The 24,330-nt window shown below is 44.5% G+C and overlaps 1 protein-coding gene across 3 annotated transcripts in view; it reads right to left on the bottom strand.

Annotated features, from left to right (window-relative positions):
- SUSD4 (sushi domain containing 4) overlaps positions 1 to 24,330 on the bottom strand; it is a 199,141-nt gene that overhangs the window by 25,567 nt on the left and 149,244 nt on the right. For 2 of the 3 annotated variants that reach the window (XM_053607511.1, XM_053607513.1), the window contains one exon: positions 21,975 to 22,162. In XM_053607511.1, coding sequence (XP_053463486.1) covers positions 21,975 to 22,162 — 188 coding nt within the window. Of the gene's footprint in view, positions 1 to 21,973; positions 22,163 to 24,330 lie in introns of all 3 variants that reach the window. The other variant, XM_053607512.1, reaches the window with a different exon arrangement.

Genomic DNA, 24,330 nt, shown 5'->3' with positions numbered 1-24,330 from the left:
GTCAGTTAGGCTCTAATAATCCCCCAGCAGGTTAGGTTCTAGTTAACTAATTTCTCTGAAGAGCAAACCTTGTTAAGAATAGAATGTTCTGGAATAATTTAAAATGCTTCACTCCTTCCCAATACTCAACCTTCACACCTGGTCCCCATCAGAGGCACAAGGTGTTTTTTCTTTGATACTTACTGTAAGAAACTGGCTGCATTCCTAAAGATAAAATTTTCGAAAGTATGGGGTCCCCTATGACTGTGTCCCTTGGTGTTTTAAGTCTCTCATTATCCACACTTACACTTCAGCAATTTGTCAGTTACAGTTCAGGTTTTCTTACAACCTCTTCTTACCCCGATCCTGGTTGGCACTTTTGAAACTTTGCTCAGGTAAGCTGTGACTCTCTGCATTTGTCTGCCTTTCCAATCTTGGGAGCAGCAATTTGCTTTGAGTCATTACTTCTCATACAGATCCAAGAAGAGTTCTTAGTTTTTCACTTTGTTCACTTTTTTTTTTTTTTTTTTTTTTTGGAGACAGAGTCTCACTCAGTTGCCCTGGGGTTGAGGGTCATGGTGTCATAGGTCACAGAAACCTCAAACTCTTGCTTGGGCTCAAGTGAATCTCTTGCTGAGCAGCAGGGACTACAGGTGCCTGCCATAACACCCAACTATATTTTAGAGATGGGGTCTCATTCTTGTTCAAGCTGGTCTCAAACCCCTGAGCTCAAGCAATCCACACACGTTAGCCTCCCAGAGTGCTGGGATTTTACTTATTATGAGGATAGGCAGCAACTTCTAAGCATCTTATAAGCAGGACTAGAAACCCCCTGACCCCCCGCTCAAAAAAAAGGTGTTCCAAGAGGTTGCTGAAGTTTTATGGACCAGCAATCATTGTGGATAAGCAGGCTGCCCTGGATGGGGCCCCGGCCAATCTCTGATTTAGCAGCTAAGTGCTTGCCTGGCTGCTCCATGCTTGACCAGTGATTGAGATATGACTGCCATCCTGTATAAAAGAAAAGAATGCCTTTCGGAGCCCTGGAAACTTGTTCGTTGTCTTTGTGAAAGAAGACAATCCCACCATCTTCCTCGTACAAAGGTGGATTAGGGAAGTGGGAGAAATTAGACTTCTTAATATAACGCAGCATCTCAGTGAACCCAGCAAATGCAAGTGTGAAGGTTTAAGCCCATACAGTCTGTCTAACAGTGTAGTGGCATTTGGGATATGCAGTCATTCTTTGCATGAGTCCAGTGTCTGGCACCATGGAAATTTAACAGTATCTCCGGTCTGCCCTATGCAACAACTCCAAAACACTACTACTCCCAGCCCCTGCCATCATACTCCCAATTCTCCTAGGATCACTCCTTGGAATCTCTACTTGCCCCTCACCTTTATCTCTGACCCAGCCCCAGCCCCAGCCACTTAGCCAGCACTCACTCATTATGCAGACAGGCACCACCAGGCTGGTGGTTACTTAGGAAGTAGAGAAGCCCAGCTCTGCTATTCACTGGCTGAATAACCAGGCAAGGGAATTAATTGCTTCCCTCAAAGTTTCCTTATTCTCAAATGGAGAAAATAATACCTACTCCCCAGAGCTGTTGTGAGGATGGCATGAGCCAAAGGCCTGAGTGGGTGACTTGCTAAGAGGGCTCACATCAGGCACAGATACTGGTTTGTTTTCAGGAGTGGAGCCCTGTGCCCTCAGTCCTGCCACAAAGTGGAGCTGCTGAGGATGTTGGGGAGAGGAAAATCCCCCAAATTCCTCATGCTTCACTTCTGGCCTAGGGAACAGTGTCTGACCCTGCTGCTTCTCTGTCTCCTTAGGGATTTGACTGAAGGTGGACCTCTGAGTTCCCATACAAGAACATGGTCCCATTAAGTGTGTGAGTTGGAAGAATATCCTCTGGCCAAATGCTCCCCATGAAGGACAGCCTGGGCAACAGTGGCTGCAGGAAAGCCTGCAACAGGTTCCACCCTGGAGCCCTCTGACACTGTGGTCACTCTGGCATGGAGACGCCAAAGAACCTGCTGGGGAGATGGCTGCTGCCTTGCTCTCAGGAGGCCTGTGATGTTCACAAGTCCAGTGGGTTGGAGAAAACAGTACTTCCTGACCTGCCCTTGGCACCCCTGGCTGGCTTCTTCTGGGAGGTGGACTGTGCCCTCCTCTGGATAGACGGCACTGCCTGGGACATAGTCACCCAGTCTCCCTCTGCGCTGACAGGGCATCACAGCCACATTATCCTACTGAAGTCACCCCGTCCATCTCCATCTCTCCAGCCTCTGATTTTTTTCTTTGGGGATTATATTCGACAGTCTGCATTTTGGACTTTCTGAAATAAGAAACTCTACACTCTCTTATCTAAGTTATTAATTATATTCTTTCACTCATTTTTAAATTAGTCTATTTAACCAGCATGTAGTTAGAGCATTTTCATTTGCTTACAGGCAAACAAATCTCAAACCACTTCTCTCCCATCCTTTTGTACATCCAGGCCTCCAGCCCCACTGTCTGAGCTCAGAGAAGGTCAACTAATCCTATTGCCTGACGCACAATGAATCTGTAAAGAAAGCCTGATGCCTTTCTAAGTAGAAAGAAATAATTCCTTCATGATCTTTTCCTGTTTTATATTATCAGCAATACAGTCCCCTCTTCAGCATAGGTAAGGGAGCTGATTATACTTGGACAGGTCTGCATTCTGCACTTTCTGAAATAAGGAACTCTGTACTCTCTCATCTAAGTTATTAATTATATTCTTTCACTCATTTTGAAATTCATGTATTTAACAATTTTTTTTGTACAGCCACTAAAACTACCTTGGTGCCATTCTCAAATGATAAGTAAACAAGGGAATATTTATGTGCCTAGATAAGCCTCCTCCTCGATCTGCTGAAAAACTGCTATCATACACGATTACAAAGGAGCTGGAATGAGCTTCTGGGCCCCACTTCTCCCTCTAGGCTTGCAAGGTGCTTGTACCAAAAGGAGTCAGATATTCATTCATGCAAAGTAAGATCCGAAATATATTCTTGTCTGTGCATATTGCAAGGGTACATGTCAAATATTAATAGTAGGACATAAACGTCTAAACAACAATTAAGTAAGTGAGGTGAATGCTATGTTAACCAGTTTGATGTAAACATTCCAAATGGTATATAAAATCAGCACATTGTACCCCATAAATGCAGTAATTTACACAGTTATGATCTACTAAAACAAACAAAAAACAAAATATATTCCTATCTGGCAGGGGATTAGGTAACTAGCTGCAGGAAGGTATAATCCCAGCACTTTTGAAGGCTGAGGTGGGAGGATCATTTGAGACCAGGAGTTTGAGACCAGTCTGGGCAATACAGTGAGGCCCTGTCTCTACAAAACATAGAAAAATTAGCCAGGTGTGGTGGTAGGTGCCTCTAGTTCCAGCTACTCAGGAGGCGGGGCTGGGAGGATCACTTGAACCCAGGAGTTCAAGGTTGCAGTGAGCTGTGATGCCACTGCACTGTAGCCCAGGAAACAGAGTGAGACTCTGTCTCTGAAACAAAAGAAAAAAGAACACCTAAACTGAAGGCCAGGCCACCTTGCTTCCTCTGCAATAGAGATGGGACAGAGAGAACAGCTGCCATGTGCTAATATAAACATTCCAAATGGTATATAAAATTCCAGTTTCTGCCCTGGAGAAACCTCAGTTTCTCCAAGAAGAGGCTGAGAAAAAGGGCCTGGGCTTAGGAAAGGTGAGAGGTGGGACTTAAAGGGGGCAAGGTGGGATAAAGAGGCCAGAGTAGGTGAGGAGCAAGGGAAAGGAAAATGAATGAGAAGAGAGAGGGGCTGTGGATGCAACCGTCTCCATCAGGAAAGGGGGGGTCATGGGGACATCCTCAAGGTCTTGGCCCCTCCGTGTGATTAATGCAAGGACCCCCACCTGAGACTCCAGCCCTACCCTGATGCTACAGGTTGGATTCTGCTGGAGGAAGGTGCAGTTAAAATATGCTTGAGTCTCAGGGTAGTTCTGGTATTGTTTCCTGAGAGAGATTGGCAGCAAGCTGCTACCTGCCCACAAACTTGGCAGGTGCCTGAAGTGACTTCAACAGGGAATGTGGGTAGTTTGTGAGCTGGGAGAAATTACTTATCAGTAAGCAATACACTGACTTCAAAATAAAGAATTGCTTGTGTTACTTCTTCTTTTTTTTTTTTTTTTGTGCTTTTTGGCCGGGGCTGGGTTTGAACCTGCCACCTCCGGCATATGGGACCGGTGCCCTACTCCTTGAGCCACAGGTGCCACCCTGCTTGTGTTACTTCTAATCACAAATTCTCTAAGATGTGACGGAGACCAACGGAAGGCAGAGAGACTCACAGTATTGGGGGTGTATGCATAAGAATCCACAGTAGAGGAGCTGTTCAGGGAAGGCTCCTAAGCGGCTGCCTTACAAACTTAACTCCAGAGCAGCTCTATGCACGGTGGGATGCACAGGCCAGTCCTGGTGCTCCGACTGTTTGTTACAAGTCCACAACAAAATAAACAGCGAAATCCATTTGACTTAGTTGCAGCATTTTCAATTTCTACTTTCTCTTTTTTTCAATTTCTATTTTAGTATTTAGATATCTGAAATATCTAAATTGCATTTTAAATAATGCAATTTGACTATAGTTGACTCTAATAATTAAAAATGGGACTTTTACTATGTCTCTGTCTTTTCATTGTATCTAAAATTTATTTTGGTCTGTAACATATTGAAAACAGCAACCAAACCACTGGTCCTTTCACCAGAGAGAGAGGAGGAAGCCCTGAGCTGATCACAAATGTGTATGTGAATGCACAGCGCATAAGGACGAGGAAGGACTCCATGTAGGGAAGTGCCAGAGGAGAACGCACCGGCAGAGGGGAGGGGACACATGAAGCTAAGTTGGAGGTGAGGCCTGGTGGAGACTACCTGTATAGGAGAGGAAAGGGCTCCACAGCAGGAGGGAGGACAGGGACTTGTATGTATTTTCTGGGCCCCACGGCAAGAAGTCAGGATGTTATCATAAGTGTGAAGGGAGACTGTGAAGAGCCATCATTGGCATATTTGTAAAAGCCATCCCTGGCTGTTGGAGAGCAGGGACAGACATGACAGGGCTGCTAAGAGGTGGTTGCCATGCCTGGAGAGATGGCAGCAACCTGGACCAGGACCAGGACTGTGGCAGCAAGAAAACATAGAGGGAAGGAGAGTGACGGGACGGGTTTTGAATGTTCTGCCTCTGTTTCTACACTAGGATTTGATAGATGGGACGTGGTGGAGAGGAGAAAGATCAAGGATGACTCCCAGTCTTCTGACCTGGCCCAGTCCGAGCTAAGTTTGGGTAATGATTCCAGGAAGTGCATGGAACCCTCTAGACCAAAGCCCTAGCTGTTTCCAAGGCTATGTCTAAAACTTTGCTTTTAACTCAGGGAAAAATCAATAAACATTATACAGCACATTATGTTTCCCACTTTTGTTTTGCTGTAATAACATGGAAGGCCAATAAATGTGTCCACCAAAGGAAGCAAATGATGATGGGGCTGAGGCTCTGCTTGTTCCGTGCTGGATGGAGCATGGTGTTTACCTGCTCAGGGATGTGCTGACAGATCAAATTTAAGATCAGTATTACCCAGCTGCCCCAAGGGAGGGGCTCCAGTCTGCTTTCCACTTTAGGGTGTCCCTTAAGAAATACAGAATGTATCTGATGACAACTGTGAAACTTCAGTGCAAAAAAAAAGAAAAAAGAAAGAAAGAAAAAGAAAAGAAAGAGACAGCTTCACATAAGAAATCTCAAATGTGCCTGGTTGTGGAGCCACAAGGAAGCCCCCTAGGAGCACACAGGCGAGGGAGTGGGTGTAAAGCCATGATTTACTCTGAAGGCAGAAGGAAGGCTAGTGCTGAAATCAAACAGATACATGTTTCTGTGTTCTACGAGGCCACTCTTCTTACACTGCAATGATGGGAGCAACAATGGCTAAATAGAGAACAGTCTTACTCACCACAAGGTGAAAATAAATCACGAGACATCTGTGATGTCAAAATGTTCTGGTGTCTGAACCTTTTCCAATATATGATCCCACTACAGTTGGAATTTCAGAAAACCAGGGACACAAGATTTAAAAGGCGTGTGTATGCTACAAGGTAACCCACAGGGAAGGGGCCATTCCAAGCTGGTCGTTTCTGCCTCTCCGCTGTTGGCACACTCTGCCCCCATCAGAGATGACGCTCGAGTTAAATGTTACGTGTATATTCTGGCAATTCTCACACTCTTCCCCCATAAAATGGACCAAGATGCCATAATTTATGTATTGAATTTTTCAAACTTCAAGTTTTTCCCCCATACATTTTTTTTTTTTTTTTACATATTTGGTGCCTACTCATTCTTATCTATCAGCAAGTCCTAGCAGATGAGGAAATACATAATTGAGTAGTGGTTTAACAGTAGTGGGCAGTGACTGGTCATGCTTTGTTCCTAGCTGTTCATGAGTGTGTGTGTGCCTGAGCACATGCACACACACTTTACGGGTACAATTCTACATCACAAGCAGAAAACTGCCATGTTTTTTGCTGCCCAATTATTTCTAAGGTTTATATGATAGAATTCATTTTATCAGTATTTCTCAGTGTTCTGAAAAACAAAGCATGCTATTCCATGACAAGCATCATGCTTTTCTGACAAATTAGGGAAATGCTGGCTTGGAAGAAATGCACAGTGAAAAACAGGGTGAAAGATCACTTAGAAGAACAGAAAAGGAGAAAGAGTGAGAGTGAGATTGGGAGAAAGACTGAGAAGACATGACAAGCCGGTGCATTAACCATTAACGAGAAACCCTAGAGGTAGCTTCACACATAGTGCAAAGTGCTCGTTCCTGGGTTCAAATCCTGACTCGAACACTTAGTAGCTACATGACCTTGGGCATTTTACCTCCTCTTTCTTTTCATTTAGTTCACTGCATGTTCATTTTCTTTCTGGGCTTTAGTTTCAATCATTGGTAAAACAGGAATAGTAAGACCTACATTGCAGGGCTTTTATGAGAATTAGAAATCATATCTGTAAATCAGCAAGCACCCCGTGCCTGGCACAAGGTAGCTGGCCACAGTTACTAGCTGCATTGTGTGTGGATGAGATGTGCTGCAGACAGTGATGACCACAGCACGCGCACACATACACGTGCATCCACGCTGAGGGTGGCACACCGCACACACCATTCACTCACCCCTAACACCAGCTTTGCAGAGCAGGTGTTGTTACTGACTTATCTGTATAGATAAAGGGATGGAGGCTTAGCGAGGGGAAGTTATTTGCTCAAGGTCATCCAGGAAACAAACAGCAGAGCTGGGTTTTGACCTTATGTGTGGGTTGACTCTGAAGCTTCAGTCTCTCACTGAGTCATGCCATGGGTTTTCTGTGTGCACAGAAGGAAGAGGGCACAGGGCTTCCCGAGGGCCAGTGTGAGAGCAATGATTTATCTGCTTAGACAGGTGCTGTACACAATGGGAATAGAGTTCCAAAAATCCCTGAAGCTCTAAAGATGAGAAAAGGTGAGCTGAAGAAACCCTGAGAGAGACAGGAGTGCCTTGCTTGGCTCAGCAGGTGTAAGCAGGGTGCTGGGTACTGGGCAGAGGAGGGCTAAGGACAGGCCAGAGAATGTTGGCCAACCAGGGTTTGGGTGGAGTCTAAGGATAGCCCTTTAAACTTGGAAGTAAGAGGCAGAGGGAAGATAGAAGAGAAGGCTACTTCTTCCCCAGCCTAGGTGGGGAAAGCGTGTGTTGTCTCCCTCAAATTTGCATCTCCTTAAATTCTTAAGTTGAAATCCTTACCCCTGGTACTTGTGAATGTGGCCTCATTTGGAAATAGGGCCTCATTTAGAATATGCTTTATTTGGAATGTTGCAGATGTAATCAAGTTAAAATGAAGTCATATTATAGTAGGACAGGCACTTACTCCAGTATGCCTGGTGTCTTTATAACAGGAGGAGAGACGCACAGAACACTATGTGATGACAAGGCAGGGAAAGGAGTGATGCAGCTACAAGCCAGAAGGAGTGCAACCACCACCAGAGGACAGGAAGAGGACGCTACCCAAAGTCTCAGAGGGGGCATAGCCCTGCTGAATTTGGATTTCCACCTTCCAGAACTGTGAGAAAATAAATTTCTGTTGTTTTAAGCCACCCAGTTTGTGGCAGCCCTAGAAAGTTAACATAGCATGCCCTCCCCTTGGCCAGGAGGTGGGGACCCAACCCTTGGGCCAGGTCCACAGCTGGCCAGAAGCTGATGTCAGAATGCCTGTTAGAAATAACTAGATACCAGGGGCTCCTCAGAAGGAACTCAAACATATCTTTGTCCATGCAAGTAGCTAATTCATGAGATCCACAGCCAGGAAGGAACCCTGGAGTCCAGGCCTGAAACCAAGTGTTCCTCACACAGTTAACTCGAAGGGCCATAGAGTCTTTTAAAATGTCAAGCAGTGTGGGAGGTCCCTCTCACATCCTGCTTTAGCCATGGTTAGCTAGAGAGTCCTTCCCAGGCTCCTAGAATTTACTTTTCCTCACAATTCAAAAAAATGTCCATCAGAATAAGAGACTTATGATATGAAAACACAAAGTGACATAGGCAAAGGTGTTCATTTATGATAGCTTAAGCTAAAGACTAGTTTTGAAATCTGAATTTCAATATAATAGTCTTTTTTTTTTTCTTTTAGTTCCAGCCATTCTTCCCCTTCTTAATGCCTGGGCCTATGAAATCCTTTCCCATGAGTGGAAGAGATGAGGTTAAAAATGCATTAGGTTCTCCTCCAATACAGAACTGGCCAGAATGTGAACAAAGTCCTGGGCTCTTCTTCTGAAGCCACAGCTACTAGGGAATGGTAAGCCACAGGCTGAAGCACTGACTCCTCTAACTATAGAGGAATCTGGGCACAGTCTAGAGTCAGGCACCATGTTTAAGCAAAAACTAAACCAAACAACAGAAAACCTCCTTGTCCAAAAAGAGAAAATGATTGTGAACACAGACACCACCATGGCTCTAGGCCCTATGAAAAAATAACGAAAGACATGAGACACAAAGACAGGTGGAGAGGCATGACTATTGACCTGCCTGTCACACCAAATTCCTAATTACTTTGGAAGAAAAGGGACGGAATTCTGGCAATGGTTTATGAAGGAAAAGGAAGATGGGGGTGGGAGCTGGGTGGGAGAAGGAAAAATGGAACCACCGAGAGGAATGACCCTGAACCACCCTGCTGAATACGGCCGAGTGGCTCCCAGCCTGACAACGGCCCTGGAAATGGTGGAAGGGATTTATTACCTTGTATGTTGCACCTGATTGCAAGAGGTTTTATTACTATGAAATACAAGTCATAACTTCCCAGAGAGGAAAGAAGGAAATAAATCCTGCCTGGAGCAGGGATGGAGAAGATATTCTAGAGTTTAAGGACAAACACTCAGAATTTCCCATTTGCACAGGTCGTCTATTTCTGAGCATAATGAAGTCGCCCTCTTGGCACAAAGCTGGGCTCTCACACCACTAGCCACAGTGCTTCTGCTGTCTAGCTTTGCACTTCTTTCAGGAACTTGACATTTAAACATCTCAAAATAAAGACCTCAGCTTGCATGTTTGTGAATTTTTCAAAAATAAGAGGGGATGATGAAGGAAAGGAGGAACAAGTTTTGATGAGAGCTGTGAACCTATTGAAAGAAAGGGACATGTTCCTCCACCCCACCTCCCTGCTCCAAGTAGGGCAGCCTCCCAGGCAGATGCAGGGGCCTGCGGGTGGGAGGTGAGGGTGGGGCTTGAGTAGAGCCGGGCTGGAGGCTGGAGGGATCCCATCTCTGAATGTGAGTGTGCAGTGGAAAGAGGGGTTATCTGAGTTCTCCCTTGTGTTGTCTTCATTTCTTGATCTGATGGAAGAAATCATTCAAAGCAATGAAGCTGTCAGCTTTGTTATCTTTTTGTGGGGAGAAGAATTACCTCTCTTCTTCCTCCAAATTCAGTCTAAATCTCTATACGTAAAGGAAGTTTAAAAAAGAAAAATATAGTTATAGAAGTCCAGGGGAGATGGAGGATTGACGGTCATGTGTTTCCACGATGACTGAAGGGAAGGCGAGGTGCCAAGGCAGGAGCCTGGTGGGGGCTAATGCTGGTCAACCACAGGTCTGGGGAGTGAGGATGAGGGAGAGCTCAGGACCACCTATCATGCCCGGAATCATACAATTCAAGAGAAAAAGAACCTATAATGGAATATAGCAGGGAAGCCTAAGAACCTGTTTCTACTTGAAAGGTATTCATAGAAACAAAGTCTCTTGGTTTTTTAAGGACAAAAAGATCAGTGTTTCCAGATTCAATATAAGGGATAAAAAAAAAAAAAGAAAAGAATAATGAAGCTTCTTGATGCCACAGCACAATCTACTCCTGAGTACAAGAGAGATGTGTGACCAAGAAGAGGATGAAGCTCCAGTAGCAATTACTTACTGCAAAAGGAAAAGAAAAAATTAAGCACAGTGATCCCTGAGAATGCTGGCATGGCACGCCGATGGCTATTTTCCTGTAATCACTCTGCTGTAATGTATTAACGGGACATGGAAATGATATTAGAATAATTTACTATTGCTTATGAGAAATAAATTAAAAGGGTTGATTTTTATTTTGCATTTCCTTCTAATAAAACACCCCACAGGGGTCACAGGCAAGGTGGTTGTAGTACAAACAACACCAGATACCTGAATTTTCATTGCCAGAGAACAAAATAGCAAAAGGTGGTGTTATGTGCCCAGGACACTGAATGCATTTTTAGTTCACAAAGTGGCCTCCATTTGTTTCAGACAGAACTTTGGTAGCTGATGTCCCAAACACATAAAGGCGGAAAGCCTGAAATTTCTTCTCTCCCAGGCTTAGGAGACATGCATTTGTCTTCAAAGAGCAGATTTTTTTGTTTCATAGAAGAAGATCTGAAAATCCCATATGACTTTGACTAATGTAATCTGGGTTTCTAATTAGAGCTATAAATTAGCCATCTACTTACATACTTGAAGTCTAAGAGGCTAAAGAGAGGAGGGAATTTTTGTGTGACTCAGGAAAATCCTTTTATTTCTCAAGTTTCCAAGGGGGCAGACTTAGATGAATGATTTTCATATTTACACTGCCAAACTCTTCCTTCAAATAAATCTTGAGTGGGAACACAAGACGTAAATATGTCAAATGGAGCCATTAAGGCTTGGGGGGAACCTGGCAAAAGCTAGCGGGGGGGCCTTTTCACTGCCCAGGGAACTCCCTGGGCTTGGGAGCATTGAGGGCAATGGTTCAGAACCACCTGACCAAGCATTACCCTACCTGGATGAACCTCTCACATTAGGAAGACAAGGAGAGGGAAGGACAGAGCCTGGGGCAAGCACATGAATCAGAAGCCCACCTGCCATGCAGAGAGGCCCGACTGCTTTATCAGGTAAAGAAGAGAAAGAAAACAGCGTTCACTGTTCTTTTCTGCATTTCTGCTAATCCAGTTTTTCTACTTGATCTAGCTGCTGGTAGTAACATGGATAACTCTGCAGGGAGTTTGAGAGCTCAGAAAAGGCTAATGAAGACCATGCCCCTGGCCAGTTGGTCTATTTAGAATCACAGGAAGCTGGGTGAGGTGAGCAAGATTTGAATTCCTAATAGCAGTGGCCCCATGGCAGTTGGTACATCTATTGTTATGCCAGAGCCTTACCTGGGGCAGAAGGAGCCAGAGAAGGGAGAACTGAAAATTCACACATTGTCTACTCTTGAATACAGTGCAGTTTGAAGCAAATGATATAGTATCTCTCTCGCTTTCCTTCAAAACTTCTTACATGACAAAACCCCAGGTTACAGGGAACATTAGTGGGAAAAGATGTCACCAACAGGCGGCTGAGCAGATAGTTTGAGTAGCGGAAGGCAGCCGGTGCTGTAGACAGAGCACAGCTTGGGACTCAGGTCAGGGCTAGTTTTGAATCTGGACTCTGCAACTTGCTGCCTAAGGCCAAAGCCTATTATAAGGCCTGCTTCCTATCTGGGAAGAAGGTATAATAATACCTGGAGTTGTCTAGAGGCTGGCTAAAGATGACCCTCAAACTAAAAAGCCTCTGCACAGCCAAGAACACAGTAAGTAAAGCAAGCAGATAGCCCTCAGAATGGGAGAAGATATTTGCAGTTTATGTTTCTGACAAAGGTCTGATAACTAGAATCTGCAGAGAACTCAAACTTATTAATAAGAAAAGAACAAGTGATCTCATTTCATTGTGGGCAAGAAACTCGAACAGAAGCTTCTCTGAAGAAGACAAGTGCATGGCCTACAGACACATTAAAAAATGCTCATCATCTTTAATCATCAGAGAAATGTGAATCAAAACCACTTTGAGATATCATCTAACTCCAGCAGGAGTGGCTCACATAACAAAATCCCAAAACTACAGATATTGGTGCGGACGGAGAGAAGGGAACACTTCTACACTGCTCATGGGAAGGCAAGCTAATATGTTCCTTTTGGAAAGAAGTTTGGAGAACACTTAGGGACCTTAAGTGCCATTTGATCCCGCAATTCTTCTACTAGGTATATATCTAGATGACCAAAAATCATTTTATAACAAAGATAACTGCACCATAATGTTTATTTCAGCCCAATTCATATTTCTTTTTTTTTTTGGTTTTTGGCCGGGGCTAGGTTTGAACCCGCCACCTCCGGTATATGGGACCGGCGCCCTACTCCTTGAGCCATAGGCACCACCCTATTTCAGCCCAATTCATAATAGCCAAATCATGGAAGAAGCCCAAGTGCCCATGGACCATGAATGAATTAAATTGTGATATATATACACCATGGAATATTATGTAATCATAAAAAATGGAGACTTTACATCTTTTATGTTTACATGGATGGAGCTGGAACATATTCTTCTTAGTAAAGTATCTCAAGAATGGAAAAAAGCATCCAATGTACTCAGTACTATTATGGAACCAATATATAATCACCCACATTTTCATATGAATGATAAAACACAACTATAGCCTAGAATGAAGAAGGGAAGATGAGGGTTAGAGGAGGGGAGGGGGGAGGCTGGGTGGAGGGAGGGTCATAGGTGGGACCTCACCTATTGTGCATAATGCAAGGGTACATGTCAAACCTATTAAGAGTAGAGTATGAATATCTTAACACAACAAATAAGTGAGGTGAAGGCTATGTCAACCAGTTTGATGTAAGCATTCCAAATTGTATATAAAATCAGCACATTGTACCCCATAAATGCATTAATGTTCACAGTTATGATTTAATAAAACAAACAAAAAAAACCCCACAAGGACACTCAGGAAACACCTATTCTTTCCCTGCCATCCCTCCTGCTGTCAGAACATGAGTCTCAGGAAGATGTCATTAGACAGTATCAAGGGAAAAACTCTCCCGGCACCCCTACACCTTTACTTCACCACCTGCCTCCCAAGGCCAGTTGAGTATGGGTCAGCCTCTCTGAGAACAGTGTGCTGTGGTTAAGCACTCAACCAAAGAATGGAATTGTCAGAAAGGAGCCCCCAAGATCAACTCTTCCAACTCCTTCCCTCTCCATCCAAGGCAGTGGACAGAGCTCCGATAAGAACTCAGAAACTAATTCTCAGCAAGTGCTCTGGGTCCTAGAAGGGCCAGAAGAGCAGAGTGACCTTGGCTATCTGCAGGTTGGCACCACACTTGCCTCTTGTGACTGCTGTTAGGATGAGAGGTCGTGTTTAATAAATATACCTCTAGGGTCCATGGCAAAGAGTAGGCATTTAAAAGATGTCAAAATGAATCAGAGGAAGTTTTAGTTTTAACAGCTACAATTTGCTGGAAATACAGCACGTGCCAGGGCTAGGAATGCAGGGAGGAGCAAGGCACTTTCTGTTATGGAGTTAGCTTCTCATAGGAAAAGGAAGTTTGGAATATTGTCCCTCCCTGCTCAAGAATGCAAATGAGAGAGGGGGTGGAGACAGAGTGGCCTGGGCCCTCCCCACTGGAGGCAGCCTGGGGGTGCCAGAGCCCAGGGCTGGGTGCAAGACCTGCCCATCTCTGGTACTGCCAACTCATCTTTACAAGGAGGTGCTGGGGTAGGCAGGGTGGCTTGGGAGAAAGGAAAATGGTGATGTCTGTGGCTTCTAAGCTCTGTGTTCTATGATCAATAATTCAAAATCGGCAGCGTGAAATCCCTGATGTGACTTTTTCCCTGTTATTTCCCTTGTGTTACTTAAAATCCAATGTGGAATATTTTCTAGATGGCTCCAAGCCAAGGCTTTCTTACTGTGCATCACCATACAGAGGGGCGAGAGACCCGGTGTCTCCCTTCTGTGCCTGGGGACAAGTGACAGGAAGAAGATACATGCTCCACAGGGAGCTTCCCTGATGTTGGTCTGGGAGAGTGACCTGGTGGCACTGGACCTCAGAATAGTCATTTACAACCTTGGGAACAGGTCTGGACTCTTTTCTATGTCTGAATTTCCTGTTTGTAAAATGGGAACAGCCTGACCCAGGGTGGGCCCCCATGACACCCCTTTGAGTGTCCCCTCCAGGCAGGATGGGACTGCTCTGATGAGGCCCCGTTCTCTACTGTGACTCTATATTCTCTACATAGGATTCACTTTGAAGTTCTAAGGCACTTCTGAGTGAAGGCAGGATTCCTGGAGGGAGAAGTCACTTCAGGCGCCTCTTATACCAGGCGTCTCTTGTACCTGAACGTGTTTTGACTCGGGAACAAAGTACACTCAGATGCGGCTTGGGAACAGGAGCCCTCCACATCCAAGCTGGCTTTTCAGTTTTGAACCCAAATTGGAACCTTTCAAGTGATTTCACATTTGGCCAAACAAGGTTCTTCAGTTTCTTATTTTTCTTCCTTTTTTTATAAAAGGATGCAGAACTAAAAGACCCCCTGGGCACTCGCAGGTTCTTAGAAAACTACAGTGCTGCCTTCCTCGTGATGGAATCTGATACTGTCTGATTAAACCTCCAGTTCTGTCCATGTGACTCTAAGACGAATGAGTGTGTGTGGCAGAGTGGGTGGGAGATGCTTTGGGCATTCTGAGTTTGGGGATTGGTCACATTTAAAAACCAAAAGTTTGATCAGGTCCCAGTAGTGTATTTTTGATGCTGCTTCGATTGCCAGGGGTCCTCCTCATAAAGTATTTGCCCAGGTCGATTCCTTCAAGAGTTTTCTCTGCACTTTCTTCTAGTATTTTTATAATTTCATGTCTTAAGTTTAAATCTTTAAAGTGACAGTCTATCTTAGTTAATGGTGAAAGGTGTGTTTCAGTCTTCTACAGGTCGCCAGCCAGTTCACCCAGCACCATTTGTTAAATAAGGAAACTTTTCCCCACTGAATGTTTGTAATTGGCTTGTGAAAGATCAAATAATGGTAAGTAGCTGGGTTCATCTTTTGGTTCTCTATTCTGTTCCATACATCTACCTCTCTGTTTTTGTGCCAGTACCATGCTATTTTGAGCCCTACTATGAAACTAATTTATAGCTTTCATATGAAAGCTATATCCCTATTACAGCACAAAAATATGGGGAAGGGGGAGAGGGAGGGGAGGGGAGGGAGGAGGCTGGGTGGAGAGAGGGCAATTGGTGGGACCACTCCTATGGTGCATCTTAGAAGGGTACAGGTGACACTAAATGCAGAATATAAATGTCTTAACACAACAACTAAGAAAATGCCACGAAGGCTATGTTAACCAGTTCAATGAAAATATTTCAAATTGTATATAAAACCAGCACATTGTACCCCATGTTTGCATTAATGTACACAGCTATGATTTAATAAAAAAATAAATAAATAAATAAAAAACAAAAGTTTCAGATGTTCAGCTTCTAATGGAGTCAAGGTTTGCTTGTTCTTGGGAGAAGTGCCAGCCACAAGGCTGCAAAAGCCTTTTGAAAATGTCAGCATCAGAGAAGCTGCCGCTCAAGTCATTACATATGAAACCTTAGGTACCTGCAGTTCCTGGAGTGATTTATTCCCCTATTTGGGAAAAGCAAACAAACAAGCACACCAACCTCCCCCGGGCTCCCCGACTATATTTATTGCTTTCCTGGAAAACCTGTGTTTCCGTTGCCTTCTGAAAAGAGAGTAAGCATCACATCTCAAGCCAACCTCCCTCAGCAAAAAGTGACTCACCAATCTCACCCTCCCAGTTCTTCCAAAACCATGGAGACCTCACTTTAGAACCCCTTTTAGGTACCTCAAAGTAGTTAACAATCTTCCTCTGGAGCCCCTGAATAGCTTACCGAGGGAATATTTAGACCCTAGCTGCATCTGCAGGGGGAGCAAAATTTCAGGAAGACCAGCAAGAACTACATGATTCGAGGGAGGCAGGAGCAGCAGAAACCTTGCCAAACTCATTTTCACTGTGTGTGCTGGACCTTGCAAAATACTCACACATAGGAATAAAAAGTATTTATTGAATGTACACATCCGTCTCACAGGCATTTATTTAAAATGGCATATATGACTGATTTCAGTTTCTTTGCTTCCTTCTTTTCAAACTCTAATGTCACTAAATGTCTGATTTTTCCTGCCAGGATTTGATCCCATCTTTCTTTCTAGAGAGCTATCAAAAGAAGAACTTCTGGTTAGAGGATTAAGTCCTCTAATTTAACAGGGAAACAGAGAAATCTTTAAGTGGGTGGAAGTTACACTTCAGGACTCCAATTCCAAGCTTTTGCTTCCACTATCTCTTCTCCTGACCCCTGCTGCCTGCCTCAAGGACACACAGCCAAGTGATCTCTGCTAGGGTCAGCCTGCCCCTGACAGAGCTGCCCCAGGAATTTCTGCGACTAGATACCCAGCACCTCTGTGCTCCTTCTGGGCCGTTTGAAAAGACTCCATGTGAAGAGAATGGGATCCTAAAGGTCTGGGGTGGCTCTTTTCTGCAGTCATGCACAACCAACATCCTCTACAGCCCCAGCAACATGGTTTGAGAAGATTCTGCGTTGCCAGGACATTTTCTTCCTACACTGTTCCACACGTGTCTGCATCCTTCCTAGCAACTATTTTGCTACATGATTGGTTCCTTTACTGATGTTTATGCCTCTCAATTTCCTTTTATATTCCCACCCTGCAAACCACCGGGCTGGTGTCCCTCACACCCACTGAGGTTGTTGTGTCTACCCTGATGAGCTCTGCTGAGCTTCAAAACACATAGTCCTTCCATGTGGGTGAGATGATCAAACTTTTGCCTTTTCCTCAAGCTCAAGTAGACATAAAATAAGCTACTGTTTGGTCTCAGGGAAAAATAAACAAAAATGCCATAAATCCTAGGGTTGAAAACTTCATTTTACAATTGTGACATCAGCTCCTAGAACTGTCCTTCACTTTCTAAATGCAGAAGTGCGCATGCCCCCCCACAGCAAAAGTAGCTACATGTGTGCTTGGATGCTGTCTGCAATTTGTCATCTTGTTCTCCCTAGCAGGCTGTAAACTCTTACAAAGTAATTATGTCCTTTTCTCTCTTTGTAATTCCCCAGTGTCCAAATCGGAGCTGGTCTGGGCCTAGCAGGTGTTCAGAAAACACTGATGAAACGTAAACTGAGTTCTCAGAATTTAAAAATGAGAAAAATATCCGCATCATTTTCAAAAGTTTTTGTTTTTAAAGATTTCTCACACTCAGGGTGTGTGTATGTGTGTGTGTGTGTGTGTGTGTGTGTGAAAGAGACAGAGAGAGGTGAGAGCCCCTGGGAAGAAGAGGACCTGAGAAAGGAAAGAATTAAGAAACACACAGACAAGGAAAATGCACAGACCCACACGGCCCCACAGAGCTCCTTCTACATCGATTTTATATAATCGTCTATTTTAAAATATCTCATTCTGGTTCAAAGCTTTGAGATTTCAGGAGGTTTATCCCATGACACAGCTGCGAGGACACACACTTGCACACGAGCCCTCCCACTCGTGATAAGATGAGGGCAACAGCACAGGCCCTGCAGCACAGGACAAGCACCTTCATACCAGGCCTTAGAACTCTTGTCACCTTTGGTGAAGCTGCCAAAGCTTTTCCTTCCAAATTATCAACTCCTTCACGAAGCTAAGCATCAATTATGAAATTGTTTACATGTGAGCATAACAGCTGTCACTCAAATGATGGCCCTCACAAAACACTCTCCATTCCATAAGAAAAAGGAGACTCTATGTGGCAGAAAGAGCCATGTACCAGGAGTTGGAAAGTCTGGACAAGTCTTATCACACTTAATGGTGTTGTGTCATCAGCAAGAGGATACCAACAATGTCTCCCTTGCTTGCTGGCTGAAGAGAGGCTCCAGGTTACAGAGGAGGCTAACAGGCTCTGGCAGGACACTGAGCAAGACCTCACAGCCACCCTGAGGGCAGCAGGGCCTTCCTCTGGACTTGAGGTCCCTAGCCACTGGGATTTCCCAGGGAGGATAACTAGACTAGGAAGACAAATTCCTTCCTATGCAATGGTTTAAAAAATTTTTTTTGACTCTTTAAAAAATGGCTGTAAAGATATCACATTGTTTTTCTCCCTGGATTGTAATCAGAAAAAATTAATTAGACAACATGTCTTGGTGGTTAAGATCACAAGCTTTGAAGTGGCAAAGAAACACCCATGCTAGAATCCCAGCTCCCCTCCACTGCTGTGTGCCTTTAGGCAAGTTATTGAACCTTTCAAAGCCTGGGTTTTCTCATCAGCAAAATGGGGTTAATAGTAGTACCTGTCTCAAATTAAATAAGATGCTGTGTCAAACATTTTAGTGGAGAACCTGACGCCTATGTAGGAAGATCTCCAGTTTAATGGTGATTGCTACTATCATTCAATATTACCTGAAACTCATCTAATAGAAGCACAGCTAAGAATATGCCAGTAACCAAAATAGCATCTGAACAACCAAATAGTGGCATAATGTACCTGCCCAAAAGCCTGGACTCTCCTCAGAGAGTCATGCCCAGAACCTCACTTACTTATTATGACTTTCATATATTACTCTCAGTATATTTATCATGATGGACACTTGATTAACCACTTATGCTGGGCCAGGTGCTTCACTAAATGTGCTGGATTTGTCATCACATTGAATACTCATGGGCCCACGAGGAAAGTATGATCATCACCTCAATTTTATAGAGGAAGCATGGAGACCAAGACAGGGTAAGTGACCTGCCCAGGTGAGAGTGATTCGTGAGTAGGACCCTCAGGACCTAGAGCCAGGAGACCAACAGCAGCCGAATGCCTAATCAGTTCACTGTACTGCCTCCTTGATCAGCTGGTGAGCCCATCTACCAGCTCATAGCAGGTTAAGAGAGAGAGAGGTGGGGGTGGGGGTGAGCACAGTGACAGGTGCCCCAAGTGTGATAAGTAGACTGACAGCTGCCCGGTTAACAGTGAGAGGGGAGAGGAAATGAGATGAAAAGCTCATGGAGAAAGATTTCTACAGCACAGCTGTCTACACCTGGTCACTGGAGGGGTCAGAATGTCCTAATATACTTAAAAGCTCCTTTGAGAATCATGATTCCACAGCATAGTGCAGTCATTTTCACTATGTTATCAAGAAAAATCAAACGATGCAAATTGTGTGCTTAGGAAGGCAGAAAAATAAGGGAGAAAAAGTGTGCATGATCTATTAAAGGAGTAGAGTCCTTTGGGCCAGTTCATCTATGTGAATACCCTATGTCAATATGGCATAAATAAAGCACCATCTTTTTAAAAGACCTTATACAGATGAAGTAAGAAGGAAATGGCAACACCTAGGCACATTTGAATAACTTGTTCATGAATCCCTACCCCGTATTTTAATCCACTGTTCAATTTTAACCAGCTTCTATTATACAATGAGAAAAATAATCCTTTAGTTCACTATCTCTCAGCTTAGACTCACGGCCAGTATCTCATTTAAATGCCTCACCGACTAGTTGCATCAGAGAATGTAAAGGGATGTATATTTAAAAGAAATATGTAAATATTATTAAAAAACAAAAACTTGAGAGAAAAAAAGTGGCCTTTAAGTGGCCTTCGTGGCACAGGGGGCTTCAGTCGGGATTTTCACTTTCATCCTTGGCCACAGCAGAGGCTGGGAGAGGGAAAGGGCCCTGCATGAAGCCAGAAGACTCGTTTTCAACCAGAAGCCGCTCACAGCTCCCTGTTTACAACCATAAATTTTGTTTTATGCCTGTCTATATTATGTTCTCTAGGCTCCATAAAAACCACTTTTCAACTCTCAAAATGAAGCTTATCAGAATCCTGACTGCTTGGAACACATTTAAGCCAAATTTGAAAGGATTTTAAAATAGGCATTTCAAATTGATAAAATCATAACAATGATATCTTTAAATGACCCTCTCTGCCTGGTTATCTGGTTAGCAGGGAGAAGCCCCCAGGAACTAGGGAAAAGTCCCCTTTCATCAGTGGCCTATGCTCCCACCTTAGCCAACCAGCAGCAACCAGACAGCAGGAAGGCTGCTCCCATGGGAAACAAAGGGGACGACCTTGTCCCTTGAGACTAGGGTTGCCAGACACAGAAAATAGAGATATAAAACTCTCAGTTCTGTTTGACTTTCAGATAAGCAAAAAATAATTTTTCATTGTAAATCCGACACAGTACAGTGGAACATCCACAGTTGAGCACCTCCATACACTGACCTAATTGTCCTAATTTTCATACACCAGACATGCCCCACACATACGTATCAGTAGGCCTAGTTCCTTATGTTTCCCACCTCCATATGTTGACCGGTTTGTTACAGTCTCTTGGGACGTCAACTTACAGAGATTCTACTATAGTTAGGACATGTTCATATCAAAAAATGATCTGTTGTTTATTTGAAATTCATGTTTAATTGAGTATCTTCTATTTCATCTGACATCTCTAGTCCAGACTCCAATTCCCTAGAAGATCTGGGATGAGCGGGAAGTGGGGCTGTCTGACTCCTGTGTAGGAGCATGGCAAAACCAATGGACAAGCCTAGCTTCCCCCTTTCCTTTTCCCCCCCTACTTTTTTCCCAGGAAGTGTAATGGCTCTAATCAACCCCACGGTGAGCCCCATCTTTTCCTCTAGAAACACCTTCTCTCATTCCTGCAGCCAGTAGTCATCCTCTACAACACACTCTCCACCTGACTTCCTCCCACACTGAGGTTCACACTGCAGAGACGCTGCAAATGCATAAGAATTTGTACGCTTCCACATTCCACTGTTTCTTATTTTGTTTCCCAAGCAAAGCTACAAATAGGCTTTGGAGGGGCTATTGATTGGCGTTTTCCTTTTCTTTTTTTCTTCTCCCATGTAGACCCTTTCCTGCCCACCATACTCAGATGCCAAGAAGTGCATTGGTGTTTATAATTGTCAGGCATAATTTCAAGCTCTGAGTTAAAGCAAGAACTGAACTAGCATGTCCAATGTGCCTCACGAGGATTTTTATGGACTCTGCCCCCTCAGACACTTCCTTGACACTGCCAATGGACGATACCCTGTTCCCTCACTACTCCACGCCACTGATTAGTGGTCTTTAGTGGGTCACAATCTATAATCACATAGATTTAATAAAAACAGGGAGGAAAGAGCCTTGCTTTCAGGCTTCCAAGGGTGTGCTTGCAGCAAAACATTTATAGCTAAGCTGTAAAATGCATGGAAATATGGAAGAAACATTGACACACAATAAAATGAGGGGTGAGATTAATGATGCCATAATACAATCTGTTTTCATTTGGTGCAGAGAAAATTAATTTTTGAAGACATTTCATTTAACTTTGCAATGTTTTGCAGTTTAACCTTTGATATTTGCAACTTTTTCTTTTATCTGCTCTCATCCTCCTTAAGCCTGGTTGGGGGGAGCAAGTTTTACGTCTAGTTGTAAGTATGGTTTCGTGGCAGATGATCTCTGCTGTGGACAGAGATAAGAAAAATGAACTCAGGGAATAAAAGTTACTGCTGGCCATGATTTATAGCTCTTCCTCTCCTATCAAAACACCCACTTGAATTATTCTGAGTACAACTTCTGAAAGAATAAGATGTGTTACCTTCCAGAGCAAGGCACCGGGGTGGGCTGGACGACCAGATAAGGTTGTGTAAGCACTCGAGGTACTCGGCCCCTTCGAGTTTGAACCCGGGAAAGCAGCGATAGGCGATCACAGTCCCCACTGGAAAGGAGGTCTGGAACTCAGAGATGTTCACGTAGCCGTTGGAGGAGGCCAGAGGCCTCAGGCAGCCTGTAAAGGGGAAAGAGAAAGGGAAGGTCTTCCCTCACTCATCTCAGCACATCTCCAAGTCCAGTGAAGCGTGGGACTCTTTAGGACCTCCCATGGTAAAAAGGGCACCACCTCTAAAGAACGAAGCACTTCACTCTCAAATGCTCAGCCTCTTCCCCTACTTACCATTCTGTTTACAATGCAGACATTTGTTTCTGTATTTGCAAATGGCACTGGGAGGTTACAGAAGTAGTTAAGAGTGAGGGAGTGTGGTGAGTGCCTGACTTGACTGGCCCACACCTCACCAGGGGGTTCCCCTTTGACTGCATGTCTGCATCACTCCAGGAGATTTTAAATGCCACACATGCCTGGGCCCCACACCTAGGGTCAGGGGAGAGCTTGGGGATCACTGCCTGTTCTTAAAGCTCCCTGGTAATACTTGTGAGCCTGCAGGTTGAGAACTACTGCAGAGCCATGAAGGAAAGAGATGCCAGTGGTTTCAATGGGGCGGGGGGGGGGGGGGGCTGAGAAGGAAAAAGGTTATGTCCCAAACTCAATTTCACTGCAACAGATTATGGGACAGAAGCCTGCTTGAGATGGTGCCCTCAAACTTTTAAAAATACAGTTGTGTTTTATGTGAAATAGATGAGGAACGCTATAGTGCAGCAGCTGTCAAACTTGAGAATGACCCTGAGGGCTTGTTAGAACACAGGGGGGACTGGACCACCTGCAGAGCCGCCATTTCAGTAGGTCTGGGGTGGAGCCAGAGGATGGCACTGCTAACTTCCAGGTGCCACTGCGGCTGTCTGGGGATCACGCCCAGAGAGGCACTGCGGAGTCCCTGCATCTAGTGCAGCACCCTGGGTGCTGTCATAGTGGAAGTGGGACCCAGACCCCACACTGCTGCTTCTGTAAAGCACAAGCTGTCTTTTTGTCTTGAAGCCTGCACAGCCCAATGGAACATGCCCACTGGCACAGAATTCTATCGTGTGTGGCACTCACTGTGATTGTGGAATTTCTTACTATTTCAGTGACTTCGCTGGAGGGAATAATGGCAGTGCCAGGGTTCTTCCAGGGGAGAACTAATTGTGTGTGAAGTAAATAATGTATAATGGAAATAACCCACATTACCTTCCAGTCACCAAAGAGTGTATGTACCATATGCATAGCAGATGACTGCACCCTTCTCCTAAGCTGACCTTTTTAGCTTCCCTAGGTGTCTCTGAAAAGTGCTCTAGTTGGCACCACTGTATATCTCGGTCGTTCAGGAAGTTTAGGTGCTTGGGGTTAGGCGGTACTGACCCTGAACCCCTGTGTTCTGGGGCCATAGCACTCTGCAGATGCTGCAGATGACGGCCCTCCACTGGCTGACATCTAGGATGCGCCATGCCCAAAACGGCATGGAACTCAGCCATCTTTTTAAATAGCCCATGACCTTAGATTATTTCTTTTTTATTTTTTTTAATTTTTGAGCTGAAAACCAACAATGTTCATGGTACAAGTGAAGTAAATGTGTGTTTGTGTGGAGGATGGAACTCAGGAATAAACAGGATCAATAAATGAGAAGCATGGATAAGCACCTGAACATGAGCAAGTGAATGCATTAGAGCCCCACACCGTTCACGTGAGTTGGCGCAAATGTCGTGCCTACTTCTCCTCCAAGGAAGGAGTTATAGTTGTAAGCCACTCACACAGATAAACTGGTTTCTCCCAAATAAAAACTAACTCTGACTCAGGGGAAGGTGTTATAATTCGTGCAGTTAATCAGAGAAGATGAAAAGATACACTCACTCTTGGCTGGAGATAGCCTGTCCTGTATATAACAGTAGAAAACTGGCTTCAACTCACTAGTTCAATGTGATTTCCATTTGCACTTCTAGATAATAGAGAGAAGGATCCTCAGGCTGAAGCTCCTTGATCTATAGGTGCAAATAAAAGTTTCAGAATGAAATGCCACTCTAAGGGCCAATTATATTTCCCCTGTGGTCTCGGAGGCCTGAGGGATTGTCTAAGCAACTTTGATTCTTCATTCCCTGTGGTGTCGGGCAGGCGGCCAGGAGGAAACTGGAGCAACAGTAGGCAAGGCCCCTCCTTCCTAAGTGCATCTGGGACAGAGTGGGCAGGGTGCCAGCTAGGGCACCATCTCTGTGGGACCAAGGGTGTTGAGGGGGAAAGAGAGCTGGGCTGGC

This window comes from Nycticebus coucang, chromosome 10, assembly GCF_027406575.1.
Source record: "Nycticebus coucang isolate mNycCou1 chromosome 10, mNycCou1.pri, whole genome shotgun sequence".
In the NCBI taxonomy this organism is placed as follows: domain Eukaryota; kingdom Metazoa; phylum Chordata; class Mammalia; order Primates; family Lorisidae; genus Nycticebus; species Nycticebus coucang.
Note: the sequence above shows the minus strand (reverse complement) of the source record. Positions and strands in the feature narration are given on the sequence as shown.